Source organism: Pleurodeles waltl, chromosome 2_2 (assembly GCF_031143425.1).
Source record: "Pleurodeles waltl isolate 20211129_DDA chromosome 2_2, aPleWal1.hap1.20221129, whole genome shotgun sequence".
Lineage (NCBI taxonomy): Eukaryota > Metazoa > Chordata > Amphibia > Caudata > Salamandridae > Pleurodeles > Pleurodeles waltl.
In genome coordinates this window covers 498339203-498358166 of record NC_090439.1, presented here as the reverse complement: position 1 = coordinate 498358166, position 18964 = coordinate 498339203, and the positions used below count along the sequence as shown (strand labels likewise).

Here is an 18964-nt window from a genome sequence, read left to right as displayed (position 1 = left end):
TAGGAAGCCTACCACTAGACACTGCTATGCAAATAAGTGGAAAAGATTTGTTTATTACTGCCATAATAATCAAATTCAACCCTTACACGCATCTGCAAAAGACATAGTAGGATACTTACTACATTTGCAAAAGTCAAAACTAGCTTTCTCTTCCATAAAAATACATCTTACTGCAATTTCAGCTTACCTGCAAATTACGCACTCAACTTCATTATTTAGGATACCAGTCATAAAAGCATTTATGGAAGGCCTAAAGAGAATTATACCACCAAGAACACCACCAGTTCCTTCATGGAACCTCAACATTGTCTTAACACGACTCATGGGTCCACCTTTTGAGCCCATGCACTCTTGTGAAATGCAATACTTAACGTGGAAAGTTGCATTTTTAATTGCCATCACATCTCTAAGAAGAGTGAGTGAAATACAAGCATTTACCATTCAAGAACCATTTATTCAAATACACAAAAATAAAGTAGTTCTACGGACAAATCCTAAATTTTTACCAAAAGTAATCTCACCGTTCCACTTGAATCAAACGGTAGAATTACCAGTGTTCTTCCCACAGCCAGATTCGGTAGCTGAAAGAGCACTGCATACATTAGACATCAAAAGAGCACTAATGTACTACATTGACAGAACAAAACTAATTCGAAAAACAAAACAACTATTTATTGCCTTTCAAAAACCTCATACAGGAAATCCAATTTCAAAACAAGGCATTGCTAGAGGGATAGTTAAGTGCATTCAAACCTGCTATCTTAAAGCTAAAAGAGAGCTGCCTATTACACCAAAGGCACACTCAACCAGAAAGAAAGGTGCTACCATGGCCTTTCTAGGAAATATTCCAATGAATGAAATATGTAAAGCAGCAACATGGTCTACGCCTCATACATTTACCAAGCACTACTGTGTAGATGTGTTAACTGCACAACAGGCAACAGTAGGTCAAGCTGTACTAACACCATTATTTCAAACTACTTCAACTCCTACAGGCTGAACCACTGCTTTTGGGGAGATAACTGCTTACTAGTCTATGCACAGCATGTGTATCTGCAGCTACACATGCCATCGAACGGAAAATGTCACTTACCCAGTGTACATCTGTTCGTGGCATTAGTCGCTGCAGATTCACATGCGCCCACCCGCCTCCCCGGGAGCTTGTAGCAGTTTAGAAGTAAATCTTGAACATTTGTACATTTGTAAATATATTACTTTAAAATTCATTATATACATACGTATTCACTCCATTGCATGGTCACTATTACTAGCATACACAACTCCTACCTCACCCTCTGCGGGGAAAACAATCGAAGATGGAGTCGACGCCCATGCGCAATGGAGTAGAAATGGGAGGAGTCCCTCGGTCTCGTGACTCGAAAAGACTTCTTCGAAGAAAAACAACTTGTAACACTCCGAGCCCAACACCAGATGGCGGGATGTGCACAGCATGTGAATCTGCAGCGACTAATGCCACAAACAGATGTACACTGGGTAAGTGACATTTTCCATATATATATATATATATATATATATATATATATATATATATATATATATATTTTCTTTACACGCTATCACTCCTACCTTACCCTCTGTGAGAAAACAATCTAACATGGAGTTGATGCCCATGCGCAGTGGAGCCGAAGAGGAGGAGTCACTCGATGCCGTGACTTGAAAACACTTCTTCGAAGAAAAACAACTTGTAACACTCTGAGCCCAACACTAGATGGCAGACGGTTTGCATAGCATGTGAATCTGCAGTGGAACATGCCACGAACAGATGTACGCTTGGTAAGTGACATTTCCCATATATATATATATATATATATATATATATATATATATATATATATATATATATATATATATACTTGAATTTGCTTCATCTGTTTGCCAGCAACAGGTCGTAAACCCAGTCGACCGTGAAGAGAGAACTACCCTCAAGGGGAAACAGCAGACACCAGCATCCCGGTCCTGCCAGAGTTCAATCAGCTTCCAGTCAATCTGGTTTCCGTCTCTTATATACCTTAAACAAGCCAGAGAGGAGAATTCTAGAAAACCCCTCCCGTCATCTGAATTGTTCAAAATGCTGGCTATATCAGGTCAGTTTTGAAAGAAACACATTGGAACCGGCCAAGATCCCAGGGCGCTCTCCCAAAACTAAACCGTTCTCTATCATACCATGGACATCCTTATCTCTCAGACCCATATTCTGTCCTAGCCTGTGATGAGAAAGAGCACGTAGAGCGAAAACATGAGTGAAAAACACATTGCATAACATGTACACAGAAAAATACCTGCATGGTGTCTAAAGATACGTTATGGGCAAAATTAAGTCTTTAATCAAAATGGAGCTGGTGGTCACCAATGTGACGGTGTGCGGCTAGGCTAAGGACAAAGTAGAGTCAGTCGTCAAGATGGAGCAGTGGTAAATACAGATATCAATACAGATGCCACTGATGTAGCTACCATTAAGTTAACAACTCTGTTATCCTACAGAGACACTTGGGGCTACTTATCTCTGGCTTGAAGCCAGAGATGCAGCAGCACCTCGTTGGGATAACCTTTAAAGTAGAGCACAAGATCAGCCCCAATCCTACCAACAACTCCAGCAATCTTAGCACACTCATTGTTCCCAGGAGCTTCTGCCTCAAAACATTGATATGTCACAAACCACTGCCCCACCCCATTTACCCCTGCCCCCCACCACACCACTGATCACATCTCACATGCTAGTGAAAGACTACAGTGTTTTCTTCCTCATTGGAAAGAAATCACCTCAGATTGCTAGGTACTTAATATAGACCAAAACAAATATTGTCTAGAGCGCCTTTCCACCCCACCAAGCATTCCACCCTGTGCTCACACCTTTAGTGCGGAACACCTCCACCTTCCTTAAAAAGAGGTGTGTGTGCGCTCCTGATCCAAAGGGCCATAGTCTGAGCCTTTCCACCTCTGTCTAATTTCCAGTAAAGACTGCTTCCTCAGAAAGATTGTCAACCTTGGGCCCCTCAGCAAATGCATCTTGTCAAAACATTTCACTATGAAAACCCTACAGGATGTCAAGCCTCCTTTCACAGCAAGGCGACTTTATAACCACCCTAGATCTGAAGGATGCCTACTTTCACATGTCAATACATCTGGCTCACCAATGCTACCTTCACTTCAAGTGGACAACACTACCAATTCAAAGTGTTACCCCTTGGGATTCCCACAGCCATAAGGGTGTTTAGCAGTCATAACTGTCCACCTCAGGAGGGAAGCACGCAAGTCTTCCCCTATTTCAACGATTGATCAAGTATGCAGGCAGGCAGCAATGCCTAGCACACAACCAAGCTGCCTATTCCTTCCTACACATATTTGGATTCACTAGAAATGCTACCAAGTCCCACCTTCAGGCCCTAGAGATTGAGCCTTTTCTTCGGTCAGTCTTTAATGGCATTGCGGGCAAGGTTTACCCCATTGCTCAAAGAATACTAGCCTTTCCAGCAGCTGCTGCCTCTTACAGGCAGATAGTCCTCTTTGAGTCAGAACAGTAATGCATCTTCTAGGAATGTTGATTTCTTGCATAGCCATAGTTCTCCAGTATTTGATCTTTCATAGATTCTCATGCTTAAATATTCCCTGTTGTCAAAGTGGGAGTCCCATGGTGCATAGAAAACAATAATTCAAAAAATGTATATTGAAGTTAATGCAAAAGACATTCACTTTAATAGCTTATCAGTGTTATTAGAAATGACCCAAAATCCAGCCTATCAGGCAACAGCACCCTTTGGAACCTTCACCACAGAAGCTCCAGTCTCCCAGATTTTGTATTGCACATTGTGAGATGGGAGTCTCCCTGAGCTCTGCTCAGTTTAGAGTCTTTCTGACAAATGCTTCTGAAAACCATTGTTTTGCCTCGTGGCCCAGTGGACTGTGACTTTTGACATATCTACAGACCAGAACGGATTATTTTGTCCCTGCAGCACATGTGGAAAACTAAGGCTCCACTGTGAAGATCCTCACAAACACTGCATATGTTGCCTTCGCCCAGACCACCAGGCAAAAGATTGTAAAAAATTTTGCACTTTTTCTTAAAACTCTGAGAGATAGAGAGGTGCTGTTGGCGCTGCTGTCGACTGCAGCAACATCATTGCCTTCAACAAGGTCTGATTTGGAAACACACCAACCTTCTTTTCTGCCCTTAACGCTCATACCATTAAGGCACAAATCATCACAGGAGACACTATTACTGTCTCATATCTCACCCAGTAAAGTATCTCCTGCCCATCCAGATAATCTCCTCGATGAGGAGGAAGAATACATAGAGGAATGTTCAGATGGCCTACTTTTTGGAGTGGCTCGTAGCCTTTCAGATTTACGAATTAAATGTCAAGAAGAGGAAGAAGAAAACGAACAGTATGAAGAGCAACCATATGCTCATGATCCCTTTTTATACCTACAATATACCACCTCTTCACAACAGCAGCAGGAACCTACAGTGCAAATGCCAGCCTTACTGGTCACCAATTTACAACATATCCTGCAGGACTACTTCAGCAGATTCCCATCATCCGGGTCTGCAATACCACTGCCACAGACACTGCTCCAGATACCACTGCCTCTATGACCTTCTCTCAGAGGTCAGTCTTTGGCCTTTCCAACACCTTCAGCACCATTGCCACCTTTTCCTGCTTCACACTCTGCAACTCCAGTTTGACGATACGCCTTCCTCAGATGGGGGCCAAGAAGAGTGTGAAATTTATGACACTGCATCAATTCCCAGTGAGTGGGATAACTACCAGATACAGACACTGTCTGCTTCTACTCCACCACCGGTAGATTCTTTACCGTAGAACATTGATGGATTTCATAGTATTATGAAATGAGCTTCCAAGAGATTTCAGCTTCCCATTGTCACAAAACAATCTGAATGCTTTCCTTAGGACTTTAAAGAGCAGTTTAGGAAGTCAGTTTGTTCTATATTGATGGTGGATTTTATTTGGGAAGAAGGCCTTGAGGTATTGAAAACTCCATCCTCAATACCACTGGTACTTCCCAGATTGGACAAGAAGTATAGGATGCATGAGAACTCCCCAGCTTGCCTGGTTGGCAAACCTAAACCTGACTCTGTGATAACACAGGCAGCCCAGCGCAGTTCAAGAAATCCATCTTCTCCCCTTTCTGCACTTCCTGATAAGGGAGACACCTGGACAGCATCCAGGAGAAATTTTCTGCAATGGCGTCTACAACTGTCTGAGCAGCAAACTCCTTTGCAATCATATGGCGATAAACCGTCAAATGTGGCCAGACATCGCATCATACATTGACCTACTACCTGAAGATGTGAAATCTGAAGCATGGAAGATTCTACAGGAGGGAGAAAAGATTTTTGCAGAAGTCATAGACTGTGCCATAGGTGTCATTCAAAGGCTTTTGACAGCTAACCGCCTTCCACCCGGAAGTTCAGACAAAGATAATAGACATGCCATATGATGGTGAATTGCTGTTTAGTAAGGATGGCAATAGACTCCAGTCTATAAGGACGCATACCGAGACAGCTAAATCTTTGGGCATCCTCCAACATAGAAGACAGCTCTATCGAGGAGCCAGGGGTCGAGGAATATTCTTTTATAGACAGGGTTACAATCAGTACTAACAGTGCCAGCCCTATCAGGGCCAATACCGTCAAACCACTACCCAACACCACCAATAGCCCTATAGGCAACCACCATCTGCAGCCTACAGACATCCCACATAGGAAATCTTCCTGTAGAGGCAGAGACTCTTCCTAGAAACAGTGACCCCCAGCAAATGTCAGACACCACCCTTACCTTGGCTACTCAAATAGGAGGCAGAGCTTCCAATTCCCTTCATCAGTGGTCTCAGATCACATCAGACCAGTGGGTCCTCGATATCACCCGGAAACGCATGCCCTGGGGTTTCTGCAAACCCCTCAATGTATCACCACGAGGACCAAGACCTACCCACTTGAAAGAGCTCTTATTGCAGATTACCACAATGATGCACAAGGGAGCCATAGAAATCGTACCAAAGTCTCAGAGGGAAACCGGCTTCTACTCTCGCTTATTTGGAAAAAAACTGGAGACTGGCACACATCTTGGATCTTCGTCAACTCAAAAAGTTCCTGAAAAAACAATCATTCCATATGGTCACTGTACAGAATGTTTTATACCTGCTAATCAAGGGGATCATATGACGGCCCTGGATCTCCAAGACACCAATTTTCATAACCCAATACACCGCAGCTACAGGAAGTTCTTACGCTTTAAGGTAGCCAGCCATCACTACCCCATTCCAGGTGTTACAGTTCGGTCCGAAGTCAGCACCTCGAGTGTTCGCCAAGGTCTTAGCTTGAGAAGCAGCATATCTCTCACAAAGAGAAGTTTGTTTTTCCATACCTGGACGATTGGCTAATAAAGGCAAAAGCAGCACACCAAGCGGCCAAGGACTTATAACATGTTGTAGGAAGTTGGCTCTGTATATACTTTCTCAAAGTGAGAGATAGTGTGCACAGTGTCCAAGGGTTTACCTTAGAGTTTGATAGTGGCAATAGTAGATAATACTAATGCTCTATTTGTGGTAGTGTGGTCGAGCAGTTAAGCTTATCAGAGGGTAGTGTTAAGCATTTGTTTTACACAGACAGGCAATAAATGGGAACACACGCTCAGAAACTTAACTCCAGGCCAATAGGTTCTTATATAAATAAATAAAAAATCGTTATTTATTTTAGAACCACAAGATTCAGAACTCAAGTAAATACATAAATTGTAAGGTACTTGGCATAGGTAAATATAGAACTTTGAATTAAAACAGTTTGGCATAAAATGACAGTAAGCTATTTTAAAAGTGGACACTGCAAAAATCAACAGCTCCTGGGGAGGTAAATACAAGTTAGTTTAGCAGGTAAGTAAAGCACTTACAAGTTCAGTCTATGGGGCATAGGCAGCCCACTGTTGGGGGTTCAAGTCAACCCCTAACACCTGGGGGGGGTGGGCAGGCATCTCCACTACCTGGAGTGCCCTGGGGCATTGTAACACGAAGCCTGAGCCTTTGAGGCTCACTGCTAGGTGTTACAGTTCCTGCAGGGGGAGGTGTGAAGCACCTTCATCCAGTGCAGGCTTTGTTTCTGGCCTCAGAGAGCACAAAGGCTTTCACCCCAGGAGGTCAGTCGTCTCAGTGGCAGGCTGGTACAGACCCATCAGTCCTGCACTGAAGGATTGGGTTAAATACAGAGGGCATCTTTAAGGTGCCCTCTGTGTGCATTTTGTAATAAATCCAGCACTGGCATCAGTGTGGGTTTATTATTCGGAGAAGTTTGATACCCATCTTCCCAGTATTCAGTGTAGCTATTATAGAGCTGTGGAGTTCGTAATGACAAACTCCCAGACCATATACTTCATATGTCCACACTCTACTTACAATGTCTAAGAATGTACTTAGACACTGTGGGGACATATTGCTCATGCAGCTATGCCCTCACCCGTGGTATAGTGCACCCTACCTTAGGGCTTTAAGGCCTGCTAGAAGGCTTATCTATGCTACAGGCAGTATTTTGTGTGCATGGCATCCTGAGGGGGATGCCATGTCGACTTTGCCTTTTTCTCCCCGCCAACACACACTATCTGCAATGGCAGTGTGCATGTGTTGGGTGTGGGGTCCCTTAGGGTGGCACAACTCATGCTGCAGCCCGTAGGGACCTTTCCTGGTCACAGGGCCCTTGGTGCCACTGCTACTTTTTACAAGGGACTTATTTGTGTGTCAGGGGTGTGCCAATTGTGGAAACAATGGTACATTTTTAAGTGAAAGAACACTGGTGCTGGGGCCTGGTTAGCAGGATCCCAGCACACTTCTCAGTCAAGTCAGCATCAATATCAGGCAAAAAATGGGGGTGATAACTGCAACAATGAGCCATTTTCCAACACGTCTGTCTTTTCCATATCTTTGGCCTGTTAGTCAACTACCAAAAAGCATACCTAACTCCTACAACATCACCTTTCTGGGAGCTGTGCTGGATACAGAACAAGCAAAAGTCTTCACCTCCCTAGAGAGACAGGAAAAGATTCACAACCTAGCACTATTCCCTGCCAAATGAAGGTCCACTTTGATCCGGGTCTTCAAGTCTTTCCTGTAGATGCTTTCCTCTTGCATTCCCCTTGTACCAAACTGCTGTCTCCACACTTCAGGAGGAGTTGGACAATCAATGGCTCCATATCAGCAGATTTTTCGGCAATATCGTTCAGATAACGCCCACAATGAAGCAGGCGATGAAATGGTGATCGCAAACATCCAGTATCTCTGAAGGTCTCTCCTTCCTGACTCAGATTCCGGAGTATGTCATGACCACAGACGTGCCCCTCGAGGGCTGGGATGCTCATCTCCAAGACCTCAAGGTGAGAAGCAAATGGGCCACCCAGGAAGCAATGCTCCATTTTAACTTGCTAGCATTAAAGGTCATCTCTCTGGCGCTCAAATCTATCTTAACCAAGATCACAGGATCATAAATTCTCATCCGAACCGACAATTCCACAGCATGCACTATCAACAAGCTAGGCGGAATGCGTTCACCAGCACTATCTCTTCAGACGCAAGAGATATGGTACTGGGCCCTTTGATAAAACATAACTCTCAGGGCACAACTTGTACAAGAAGTGCACTCTTGCAGACTCACTAAACAGGACCACCATGACCTGCCACGTGTGGGAACTCGACCAGCCAGCTCTCAATTATCTTTTCCATTGCTGAGGCCAGTCGAGCTTAGAGCTCTGCGCAGCGAGAGGGAACAGCAAATGCCAGTACTACGTTGGCAACCGCAGAAAGGATCGCAGGGGAATGCATTTTTTATTAGCTGGTCAGGAATTTATGCTTGCGCTTCCCTCCCCACATCCCCTCTGATTCCATTGATCCCAAGAGTTCTGAGGAAGATGAAGAGAACGCCTTGAGTGCTGCTCGTAGCACCCAAGTGGCCTCGACAGTTTTGGTTTACAGAGCTCCTGCTCCGCTCGGAACAGCCTCACATTCTGTTGGAAATAATACCTACCCTGTTAACAATGAACCAAGGCCAGGCCCATCATCCCACCCTGACTTCTTTTCAGTTGTCTGCCTGGCTCCTGAGTTTCATGATTTCTCTAACCTGAATATTCCTTCTGATTGTCGAGAGGTACTCCCCAGTGCTAGATCCCAGACTATGAACAAGACATATAAACTTAAATGGAAGATATTTTGTATCTGGTGTATGGATTCTAAGGGCCACCCTTTCTCATTTTCACCAAAACAGATACTTCTTTATCTTCTTCAGCTAGCAAAATCTAGTCTTTCTCACTTATCCATCAAAGTATATCTGGTAGCCATTTCCAGATTTCACTGAACCAGTAACTCTCCAACTTTATTGTCCTTGAGAATAATAAAACAATCCCTTAAGGGACTTTTCATGTTGTTTCCTCCAGTGAAACTTCCTCCTCCTCCTTGGTATCTCAATGTTGTACTATCGCAAATGATGAAACACCCCTTTGAGCCAATTCACAAGGCGGAGTTGAAATACATTTTTTAGAAGACAGTGCCCCTACTAGTGCTTAACTCAACAAAGCGGGTCAGCGACATCTAGGCATTTACAATCAAACAACCTTTTCTCCAATTCAAAGCTGACCGTGTCACCCTTAGGACTAAGCCTAAATTTATTCCTAAGGTCCCATCAGACTTTCGCTTGAATGAACCAGTCCTATTGAGAACTTTCTTCCCAAATCTTCAAACTCCAGCAGAAAGGTCATTGCATACATTGGATATCAAACGATGTCTCAAGTTCTACATACACAGGACTAATAACTTCTGCAAAGCAGATCAGTTGTTTGCAGCCTATTGGGACCTCAGAAAGAGATTTCCTGTTACTGAACAGAATATAGCAAGGTGGATTTCTTCCGCCATACAATTTTATCATCAAGCAGTAAAACTGTTGACGGAGAGTCAAAGCCCACTCCACCAGAGCTGTCTCCACCTCCACTGCTCTTTTTTGCAGGTGTGCTTATACCACAGCTTGATATAGCAGGCACACTTTTACTCAGCACTACCTTCATGCCACAGAAACAACGGACGCAGCAGTCGGACAAGCAGTTCTACAGATTTGATTTGGATAAGGTGAGCCACTATTCTTACCATGTTAAAATATTTTGTTTGCATGGTATTTTTATACTACGATGTTTACTGCTAACTATTATGATTCAAGCATGTGAATCTATGATAGATCCAATATTGGAGAAGAAAATAAGTTACCTGTTAACTGTGGTTTTACAGAATTTGTATCTTTCATAGATTCACATGCAACCCACTCTCTTCCCTATATAGGCTCCCCTCATGTCGTCTCGTTTTTATCTCACTAGTGCTATAAAATCTGAGATACTGGAGCTTCTGTTGTGAAAGTTCTAAGGGGTGTTGTCGCCTTATTGGCTGGACTTTGCGTCAGTTCTAATAAAACTAATAAGCTATTAAAGTGAATGTCTTTTGTATTAACTTCAATCTAAAAGTTTTGAATTACTCTTTTCCATGTACCGTGGGACTCCCATTTCGATGACTGGGAATATTCAAGCTTGTGGATTTATGAAAGATACCAATACTGGAGAACCACAGTTACAGGTAAGTAACTTATTTTCTTACCCATCCCAGGTTGCATGTGCTCCCGTTGCACGAGTGCCTCTCAGAACAATGGGCACAAGTGGAATGTCTACTACAGGATCTAGTGTTGGTAAGGACCATTGTTTATCTACCTCTGTATTGTTGAAGCAGCAACAGTCTGCTGCAAGATAGGCCCTATGCAGACCCCATTCCAACGGTGACCATCATCATGGATGCTTCCTTTTCTTGCTGGGAGGCGCATCTCCATACAGTAACAGTTCAGGATCTCTGGTCATCCCAACAATAGGGGTTCCAAACAAGGTACCTGGAGCTTCTTGCCATTGACCTGGCCCTCAGAACCTTCTTTCACAACATTCAGGACAAGGTGGCATTGATGGAATCCAACAATATGGCTGCCATGAATTAGCTACAGAAGGAGGCAGCACTCACTTGCCACAGCTGTTAGCACTAGTGCAGAACATTTGGAATTGGCCGAATCACAATCATAAACCTCCAAGTGGAGTACATCCCAGGGGTAGACCACATCTTTTCGGATCTGCTCAGCAGGACGCATCATCAAGTCCTTAGAGGGAACTTGACCCACAAGTCCTACTCCACTAATTTCAGTGATCAAGGTTTCCACAAGTAGATCTACTCGCCACCCACAAAAAACATGAAATACCAAAACGTTGCCTCTGGTTTCCACACCCATAAAACATGGGCAATTACTGTAGATGAGTTGGTTAGGGATATTTGCCTTTCGTTCTCTCGGATGCCTTCCATATGCTTAAGGAATTTACTGCAAATGCCCCTCATCCTAATAGGTTGCTAAACCTTTTGAGGGTCACCTAATCTCAAAAGCTGTTACGGCTAGATGGATCATTAAGTGTATCCACATGTTACCGTAAAACCAAAAAGTTATCCCCATTCCTTCTAGGGTGCACTCAACTAGGAAAAAAGGTAGCAACCATGGCAATTCTGGCGAATATTCCCTTAGACGACAATTGCAAAGCAACTACATTGTCAACTCCTCACACTTTTACCGAATGCTATTGTGTAGATATTCTTGCCTGTCAACAGGCTACAGTTGGCCAAACAGTATTAAGAACTTTGTTTCAGACATCTGCCCATCCTCTAACTGTTGTTGGGTGAGTAAAGCTTTAAAGTCTACACAGAGACTGTGTATCTTCAGCAACATATGCTACGTTACTTACCCTCTAAGCATCTGTTTGTAGCTTTAAGGTCAATAGATTCACATGCACCCACACTTCTCCCTGGAGTCAGTTTGTTTGCACATGTCTGTAGCATTAAGTACATACTTGTGATAGATACTTCTAACCACAAATCCTTCACCTGTTGAATACTCTCTCAAGCATCAGGGTTGCTCTAGAAGCTTTCAAGGTGCATACTGTTAATGGAGTTGTGCAGCTCTGCACCAACGTTGTTCCGTTCCAGAAGTGACGTCACTTCCCTTCTATCCACCCCATCAGGTGCAGATCTGGAGATCCCCCTTGACTCTCATGAGGCAAAATTCTACAAACTTATTCAAAATGTATCAGAGAAATCTGATAAAGACGTCTAGCCGCAGACTCTTTACCTTAAAATTATTCCCAGGTGTCAGACTAGATCTGTAAATGTTTTGTAAGCAGTACCTCTGCATGCTGGTATGTGGCGACGTTCAGCTCCGCATGGCGTCTTCTGTAGGAAAGTGCCCCTTTTGGACATGATTCAACCCTTTGCCGCTGGTACTGAGGTTTTTCGACTGATGTGGACTGGGCTCCTGCTAAACAGATCTCCAGTGACAGACCTCTTTCCCTAAAACAAGATAAAAGATCTAAATTGTGTACAATTGGCACGCACTCAAGTACCTCTAAGTTCCTAGTAAATGGTACCCAGGGCCTGGTTACTAGAGAGGGTCCCTAAGGCCTGCAGCTTGTTTTGTGCCACCCAGAGCCCCCCCCCCCCACCCCCCCACCCCCCTAAAAAATAAAAATTGCACACTGCCTGAGGTTGTGGCCATGGTTGTGGGGGCCGGAGCGCTTCTGAGAGCAGTGGCCCACCAGGAGATGTCCCAAGCTGAGGGGTTGTTGCCGAAGATGAGAGTTTTTTCTGGTATTAAGCTTGAGGCAGCTCTCCTTCATCCAGGCAGTGACGGCCCTCATTCCGTTGTGGAAGTTGGTTTTGGCTGTGTGTGGGTCGTCGGCGAGGGAAATGATTAGCTGAGTGTCGTCGGCGTATGCGACGATGTTGAGTGTGTGGTGTCTGGCGATTGTGGATAGGGCGGCCATGTAGAGGTTGATTGGAGTGGGGCTCAGAGAGGAGCCTTGCGGGACACCGGAGATGATCCTGGTGGCCTGTGAGTAGAAGGGCGGGGGGGCGGAGTCGGACTCTTTGGGTCCTCTCAGAGAGGAAGGAGGTGATCCATTCTAGTGCTTTGTCTCGGATGCTGGCGTTGTGGAGACGAGTCTGTAGCGCGCGGTGGGTGATGGTGTCGAAGGCGGCGGACAGGTTGAGGAGGATGAGAGCTGCGGTCTCACCCCTGTCTAGGAGGATGCGGCTGTCGTCTGTGGTGGCGGGGAGGGCGGTCTCAGTTGCTGTGGTTGCTCCAGAAGCCTGACTGTGAGGGGTTCAGGATTTTGTTGAGTTCGATGTGTCTGGTGAGTTGTCTTTTGATGGCCTCTTTGATGACCTTAGCTGGGAAGGGGAGCAGAGAGATGGGCCGGATGTTCTTGAGGTCGTCTGGGTCTGTCGTGGGTTCCTTCAGTAAGGGCTTGATTTCATTGTGTTTCCAGATTTCTGGGAAGGTGGCCGTTTCGAAGGAGCGGTTAATGATGTGCCAGAGTTTGGGTGCAATGGTGCTGCTTGCTTTGTCGAAGATGTGGTGAGGGCAGGGATCAGAGGGAGGGCCGGAGTGGATGGAGTTCATGATGTTGAGGGTTTCTTCGTCAGAAATGTTGGCCCAGCAGAGTAGGTGGTGGGGGTTTGTAGGAGCTTCGGTGATGGATATGCCGGTGGTAAGGTCCTGAGTCGGGAAGCTATCGTAGATGTCTGCTATCTTGTGGTGGAAGTAGGTGGAGAGGTTATTGCAGAGTTCTTGTGAGGGGAGGATATCCGTTGAGTTCACTCTCGAGTTGGTCAGTTTGCTGTTGATCGCAAAGAGTTCCTTGCTGTTGTGTGTGTGTTGTTGATGATGCGTTCCTGGACTGCATTTCTCCTGGTGGTCCTGATGAGTAGGTGGTGTGTGCTTATGGCTTTTTTTGAAGACTTTGTGGTTGGTGGGGGTCTTGTCGGTGCGCCATTGTCTTTCAAGGCGTCTGCAGTTTTGTATGGACTCCTTGAGGGCGGGGGTGAACCAATTGGCTTTCGTTGATGTGCGCCTGTTGGAGGGTTTGTTAATGGGGGCTAAGGTGTTGGTGCAGTCGGGCATCCATTTGATGAGGTCTTGGGCAGCTGTGTTAGTGTCGGACGTCGGGGGGCAGTTGTTGAGGCTGGTGAGTAGTTGGTCCTTGGTGATCTTGTTCCAGCTCCTGCCGGGAGGAGGGGGGGGTAGGTGAGCGAGGTGTTGGTCGGGGGTTTTGCTGAAGGTAAAGTGGATACAGTGGTGGTCGGTCCAATTGAGTTCAGTGATGTGGCTAATGGAGATGTGGTTGCTGGCAGTGAAGATGGGGTAAAGTGGGTGTGCGAGATGAGTTGCTTGAGTCCAAGGTTGGCGAGGTTTTCAAGCAGCATAGTGGAGTTGTCATTGGGGTTCTCCAGGTGGAAGTTGAGGTCTCTGAGTAGGATGTAGTCCTTGGAAGCGAGTGCGTGGGTGGTGGCGAGGTCAGCGATGGTGTTGCAGAATCGGGGGCCAGGCAGCCTGTACATGATGATGCCCACAGAGTGGTGTTAGGATTGGTTCCTATCCGGAAGTGGAGGAGCTCCATGTTGGTTGTAGAGTCTTCAGTGCTGGTGGAGAGGCGTCGGGACTCTGCAGACTCAAACAAATCAAAACTAGCCCCAGCCCTACCAAGATTAAGCTCCAGGAGCTCTTGGCAGAGTATTAAAAGAAACACCCTACTGAGAAGGGTGATATCCCCTCAGATGGGGAAGAAGCTATTGATCAGGAGGATGACCTCCCCCCCCTCCTAACCTAACTAGGGAGGACAGGGCCTCTGTGCCCCTGACTGCAAAGATCGTGCTCATAGGATCTGGGTCTCCCACAGGGGAATCTGGTTCCTCTGGGAACACTGAGGGCAGCCTCAGTGAAGAGGACCTCCTTTTAGCAAGGTAGGCCAAAAGACTAGCTTTGTAGAGACAACTCCTAGCTATGGAGGGAGAGAGCAGAAATGGACCTAGTACCCATTAAAGGTGGCAGCAACATAATACCTAGGGACAGAGTGATCTTGTAACCCTAAAATCCCCAAAGGAATTGTCCCCAAGTATGAGGATGGTGATGACATCAACAAATTGTTCACAGCCTTTAAGAGGGCTTGTGGAATGAGGAAAGTGAAAAAGTATCACTGGGGAGCTCGCCTTTGGAAACTGTTCAACGGTAAACGTAGGGATGGACTCCTCACGTACTGGAGCAGATACTGAGGCCTATGACATTATGAAGGCTACCTGGATTGAGGACCTTGGACTCACCACTGAGCAGTATAGAATTGGGTTCAGGGGAACTCACAAAACCTTGTGCAAGTCCTGCGTTGATTTTATACACTACTCAGAGAAAACACCAGATGGTTGGTTAACTGTAAGTGAAGTGCATGACTATGATGGGCTTTATAATTTGTTTATGAAAGAACACATTTTAAGTAACTGCTTCAATGAAAAGCAGTAGACCTAGGCCCGATTTCTTCCCAAGAATTGGAAAAGAAAGCAGACCAGACCACTGGATCACGACAAGGGTGACCAAGACTTCCACTGTGGGTGACCGAAAGAAAGGGTTTACAAAGCCTCCCTAGAGGAAGGGTGATCAGACAACTAAGGATAAAAGAGTCTTCTAAAGGCCCTCAAAAGCCTGCTCAGGGCGGTGAACCCCGAACCTCTTCAATAACCACTCATGGGTACAAAGGTAAAACCTTTGATCTCAAAAAGGCCCAGTATTTTAACTGTAGACAGAATGGACAACAAACTGGAGACTTGGCTTGTCCCCAAAAGAATCTCTCTATTGCTGCAACAGCTTGCAGTAGTATAGCCAATCTCCAGGTGGGATAAACAGTGTGTCCAGAGCAAATCAGGGTTCACACTGAAGCTACTTTAGTTTCTGACAGTGTGGTAGATGTTGCCACTTTTGGAATCAGCCCCCCTAATATGAACACATTCAGACTGCATCCCTTGATTAATGGGACTAAGGTAGAAGCCCTGAGGGATACAGGTGCCAGTACCCCCATGGTGTTAGAAGAATGGATTTCCCCAGGACAGTACTTGGCTGGACAAGCATATCCAGTTAACAAAGCTGATAATGTAACTAAGGTCCATCCCATGGTTATGGTGACCTTAGAATGGGGAGGGGTTACTGGCCTGAAACAGGGAGTGGTCTCTTCTGCAATCCCAGTTGAATGTCTGCTAGAGAATGGCCTCCAGACTAGAACTCAAAAGCCATGCTGGGAATCCCTGCGATGGTGTGTAAAGGCTGGAGCACAAAGCCGAGCACAGGGTGAAAGACATGTTAAAGCCTGGAATAGTGGCCCAGCCTTCCAAGAGAAAGTTCAAGAAGACTGGGCGACCAGCTTCAAAAACAGCAAAAAGCTCAGGACCCCTCTTCATGAGCAGTATGCCCCTACAGTATTTAAGTCCATTCTTAGACATTATAAGTGCCCACTTTGCACCAGACAGCCACGCCCCAAGTCCAGGTGGCCCACCACTCCAGAGTAGGTTGCCAGGCGATTCTTACCTCGAGTCCCTGCGGGTTGACCCCTCCAACACATTCTCATTGTAACCCCCACACATCCCACCCCACAAAATAAAAATGTGTTGCATGGTAGGCCTTTTCTCGACCCAGTTCTGAAAGTGACCATCACTACAGAAAAATCTCACCCCGGGTGAGGGGGATACATTTACTACATTGGACCCTTCCAGCATGCTGGCTCTCTACCAACAAGGTCTCCATATTAACTACCTGGAGCTACTGCCCACCCAGTCAGCACTCAAAGCCTTCATCTCTCTTATTCAACACAAGCTGGTTCTTGAATCCAGTGGCACAGCGAGCAATGGACTCGCATCTGGGCATACCCTGTCCTCTTCGACCAAACATAGTAACACAGCAAGATGATGGATGGAGTGCTGGAACCTTTCAAACGCTCACCCCCAGTCACAGATCTAGGTTGGCATGGTGAGCAAAAGAACAGTGGATGTAACCCAGATCAGTGATTGGGGGTGAGTTTCTGAAAAGCCTTCTTATCTTTATAGCACTCTGTTACTTTGCTCTTCTTTACTACTGGCAGCCCTGTTAACAAAGCATTGTTCCTTCATTTCACCAATAGGACGATTTGTGTTTGCCCGATCTTCCCAAGAATTACTTTTCTTGCAGTGGATTTCTACATTAAGGTGCTTTGATGAGACCCTGTTGCCCAGACCTGGTTCCTGTAAAGTAGCAGACCTAGTATGAGCTTGTGCAGTAGGTTGTTTGCTTGGGTGATATATGTTCATTGGAGGGGGAAAGTTATGTTCGTTCAAGACTTCTCTGGCTTAACCATTTCGGCTTTTATTGATGTGTGGTGAAGGGACACCCTTATGTATTTATTTGGCTATGAAGTATCCTAATAGCCACTGTCATTGTGAACGCCTAAATATAGATTTGTCTTCGCTAATAACATTGTTAAAATGTTCCCTTTTTCATAAACATTTCTTCTGATTACTGTGGCTTAAAGAAATTACATTTATATCTGATAAAATATGTGCTTTCCCCACTAGATATTGGCTCAAATAACTGTGGTTACTATGATCTGCAAGCAGTGCTAACACATCAGGGAAGATCAAGTTCCTCTGGCCATTATCTATCATGGGTTAAAAGAAATGAAGGTAATTATAACCAATTTTGATTATGGTTTGAAGAAGCAGCCTTATTTAGATATTTTATGTTTTTCTATTTTTAAGCAGTAGTTGAGATTTGTATATTTGTTTTTCCAACTTTTTTTTATCCTGATCCTAATGCATGATTGTAATTTATATTTAGAATGTTCTGTTCGTAACAGCACAATTAAGTTATTTACACAGCTAACTTGCATTGCAGCTAGGAATGGTATCATAGAAGGTAACAAGTCAAAATCTTGAAAATAAGATTTTTATCTTGCAATAATAGTATATTTTAGTTGAAAAATACTATGTCTCTCTTTGAACTGCAAAGAGGGAGTAGGACTATGTTTTTCAACCATAAAAAGTTATGCAGACAGGTGAACAGTGTGAAATATCTATTGGTTAAAAAGAAACAGTTGAAGTGGTTTGGAGGTGGTGGGGACAGTGTGCGATTTTCATTGTTTGAACAGAAGGCTCAGGAGAGATTTAAATAATTTCCTTAAGAAGCCACCTCACCTCCCTGCATGCACTTATGCAGAGAAACCTCATCACTAGATAAATGCGTTTAAATGTTGGTATCCATTTCGTATTTTGTGAGGCATGTCTCAATTAAGCAGATCGTAGTTGCTTTGATCACCTGACAGAGAAACACGTTGTTAACCTCTGTGTGTTCTTTCTGTGAAATAGTCCAGCCGTAGCCTTGGAGCCTGCAATATTTTTAACACACATTCATGGCCCTGGATAAATATCCATTATAGAGTGTTTGCACAAGAGACCCTTGCAATGACAACTTTGTCTCTATAGATAAGGCTGCCTCATCCTACTCCTCAAGAACTCTTGTTCACTCCTATGTGTTAGGTCATCATGATGCCTATTAGTTTTATTTTTTTAATAGCCACAGTGAACAGAAGAACTTTAGGTATTAATATTTACAGCAACTTCAATTAAAGATGTATTATTAAAAAGAAGAGTTCAGACATTGAATATTAAAATTAACAGTTTTAAAATGTTGCTATATGTTAGGTTCTGAAATCTAAAACACAAATGAAAACCATAAAAGTGAGGGTTATGCTTATAATGGGTAATGTTATTAATTACAAATGAAATAAAATAAAGTTAAATGTTATGAAATCAAAATTACAGCAATAGCTAAAAAATATATAAAGAATACAACAAAAATAATTTTATAAAATATAATTAAAGTAGGGCATAAATGGAGATCAGTGGGAGTTTGAGCCTTCAGTGAGGAAAAGGAACAGCAGCAGGGGTGACACTGTGGCTGTCTGGCTCTGACATGACTGGCGTCAGCAGATATCCGAACATTGATTATGTCAATAAAGAAGTGCCTGAATTCAAGAGG

The 18964-nt window shown here is 44.5% G+C and overlaps 1 protein-coding gene across 1 annotated transcript in view; it reads left to right on the top strand.

The window, feature by feature from the left end:
• The window catches only part of USP14 (ubiquitin specific peptidase 14), a 372282-nt gene that overhangs the window by 340212 nt on the left and 13106 nt on the right, over positions 1-18964 (top strand). Inside the window, exon 15 of the mRNA XM_069219990.1 lies at positions 17503-17610. Coding sequence (XP_069076091.1) covers positions 17503-17610 — 108 coding nt within the window. The remainder of the gene's footprint in view (positions 1-17502; positions 17611-18964) is intronic.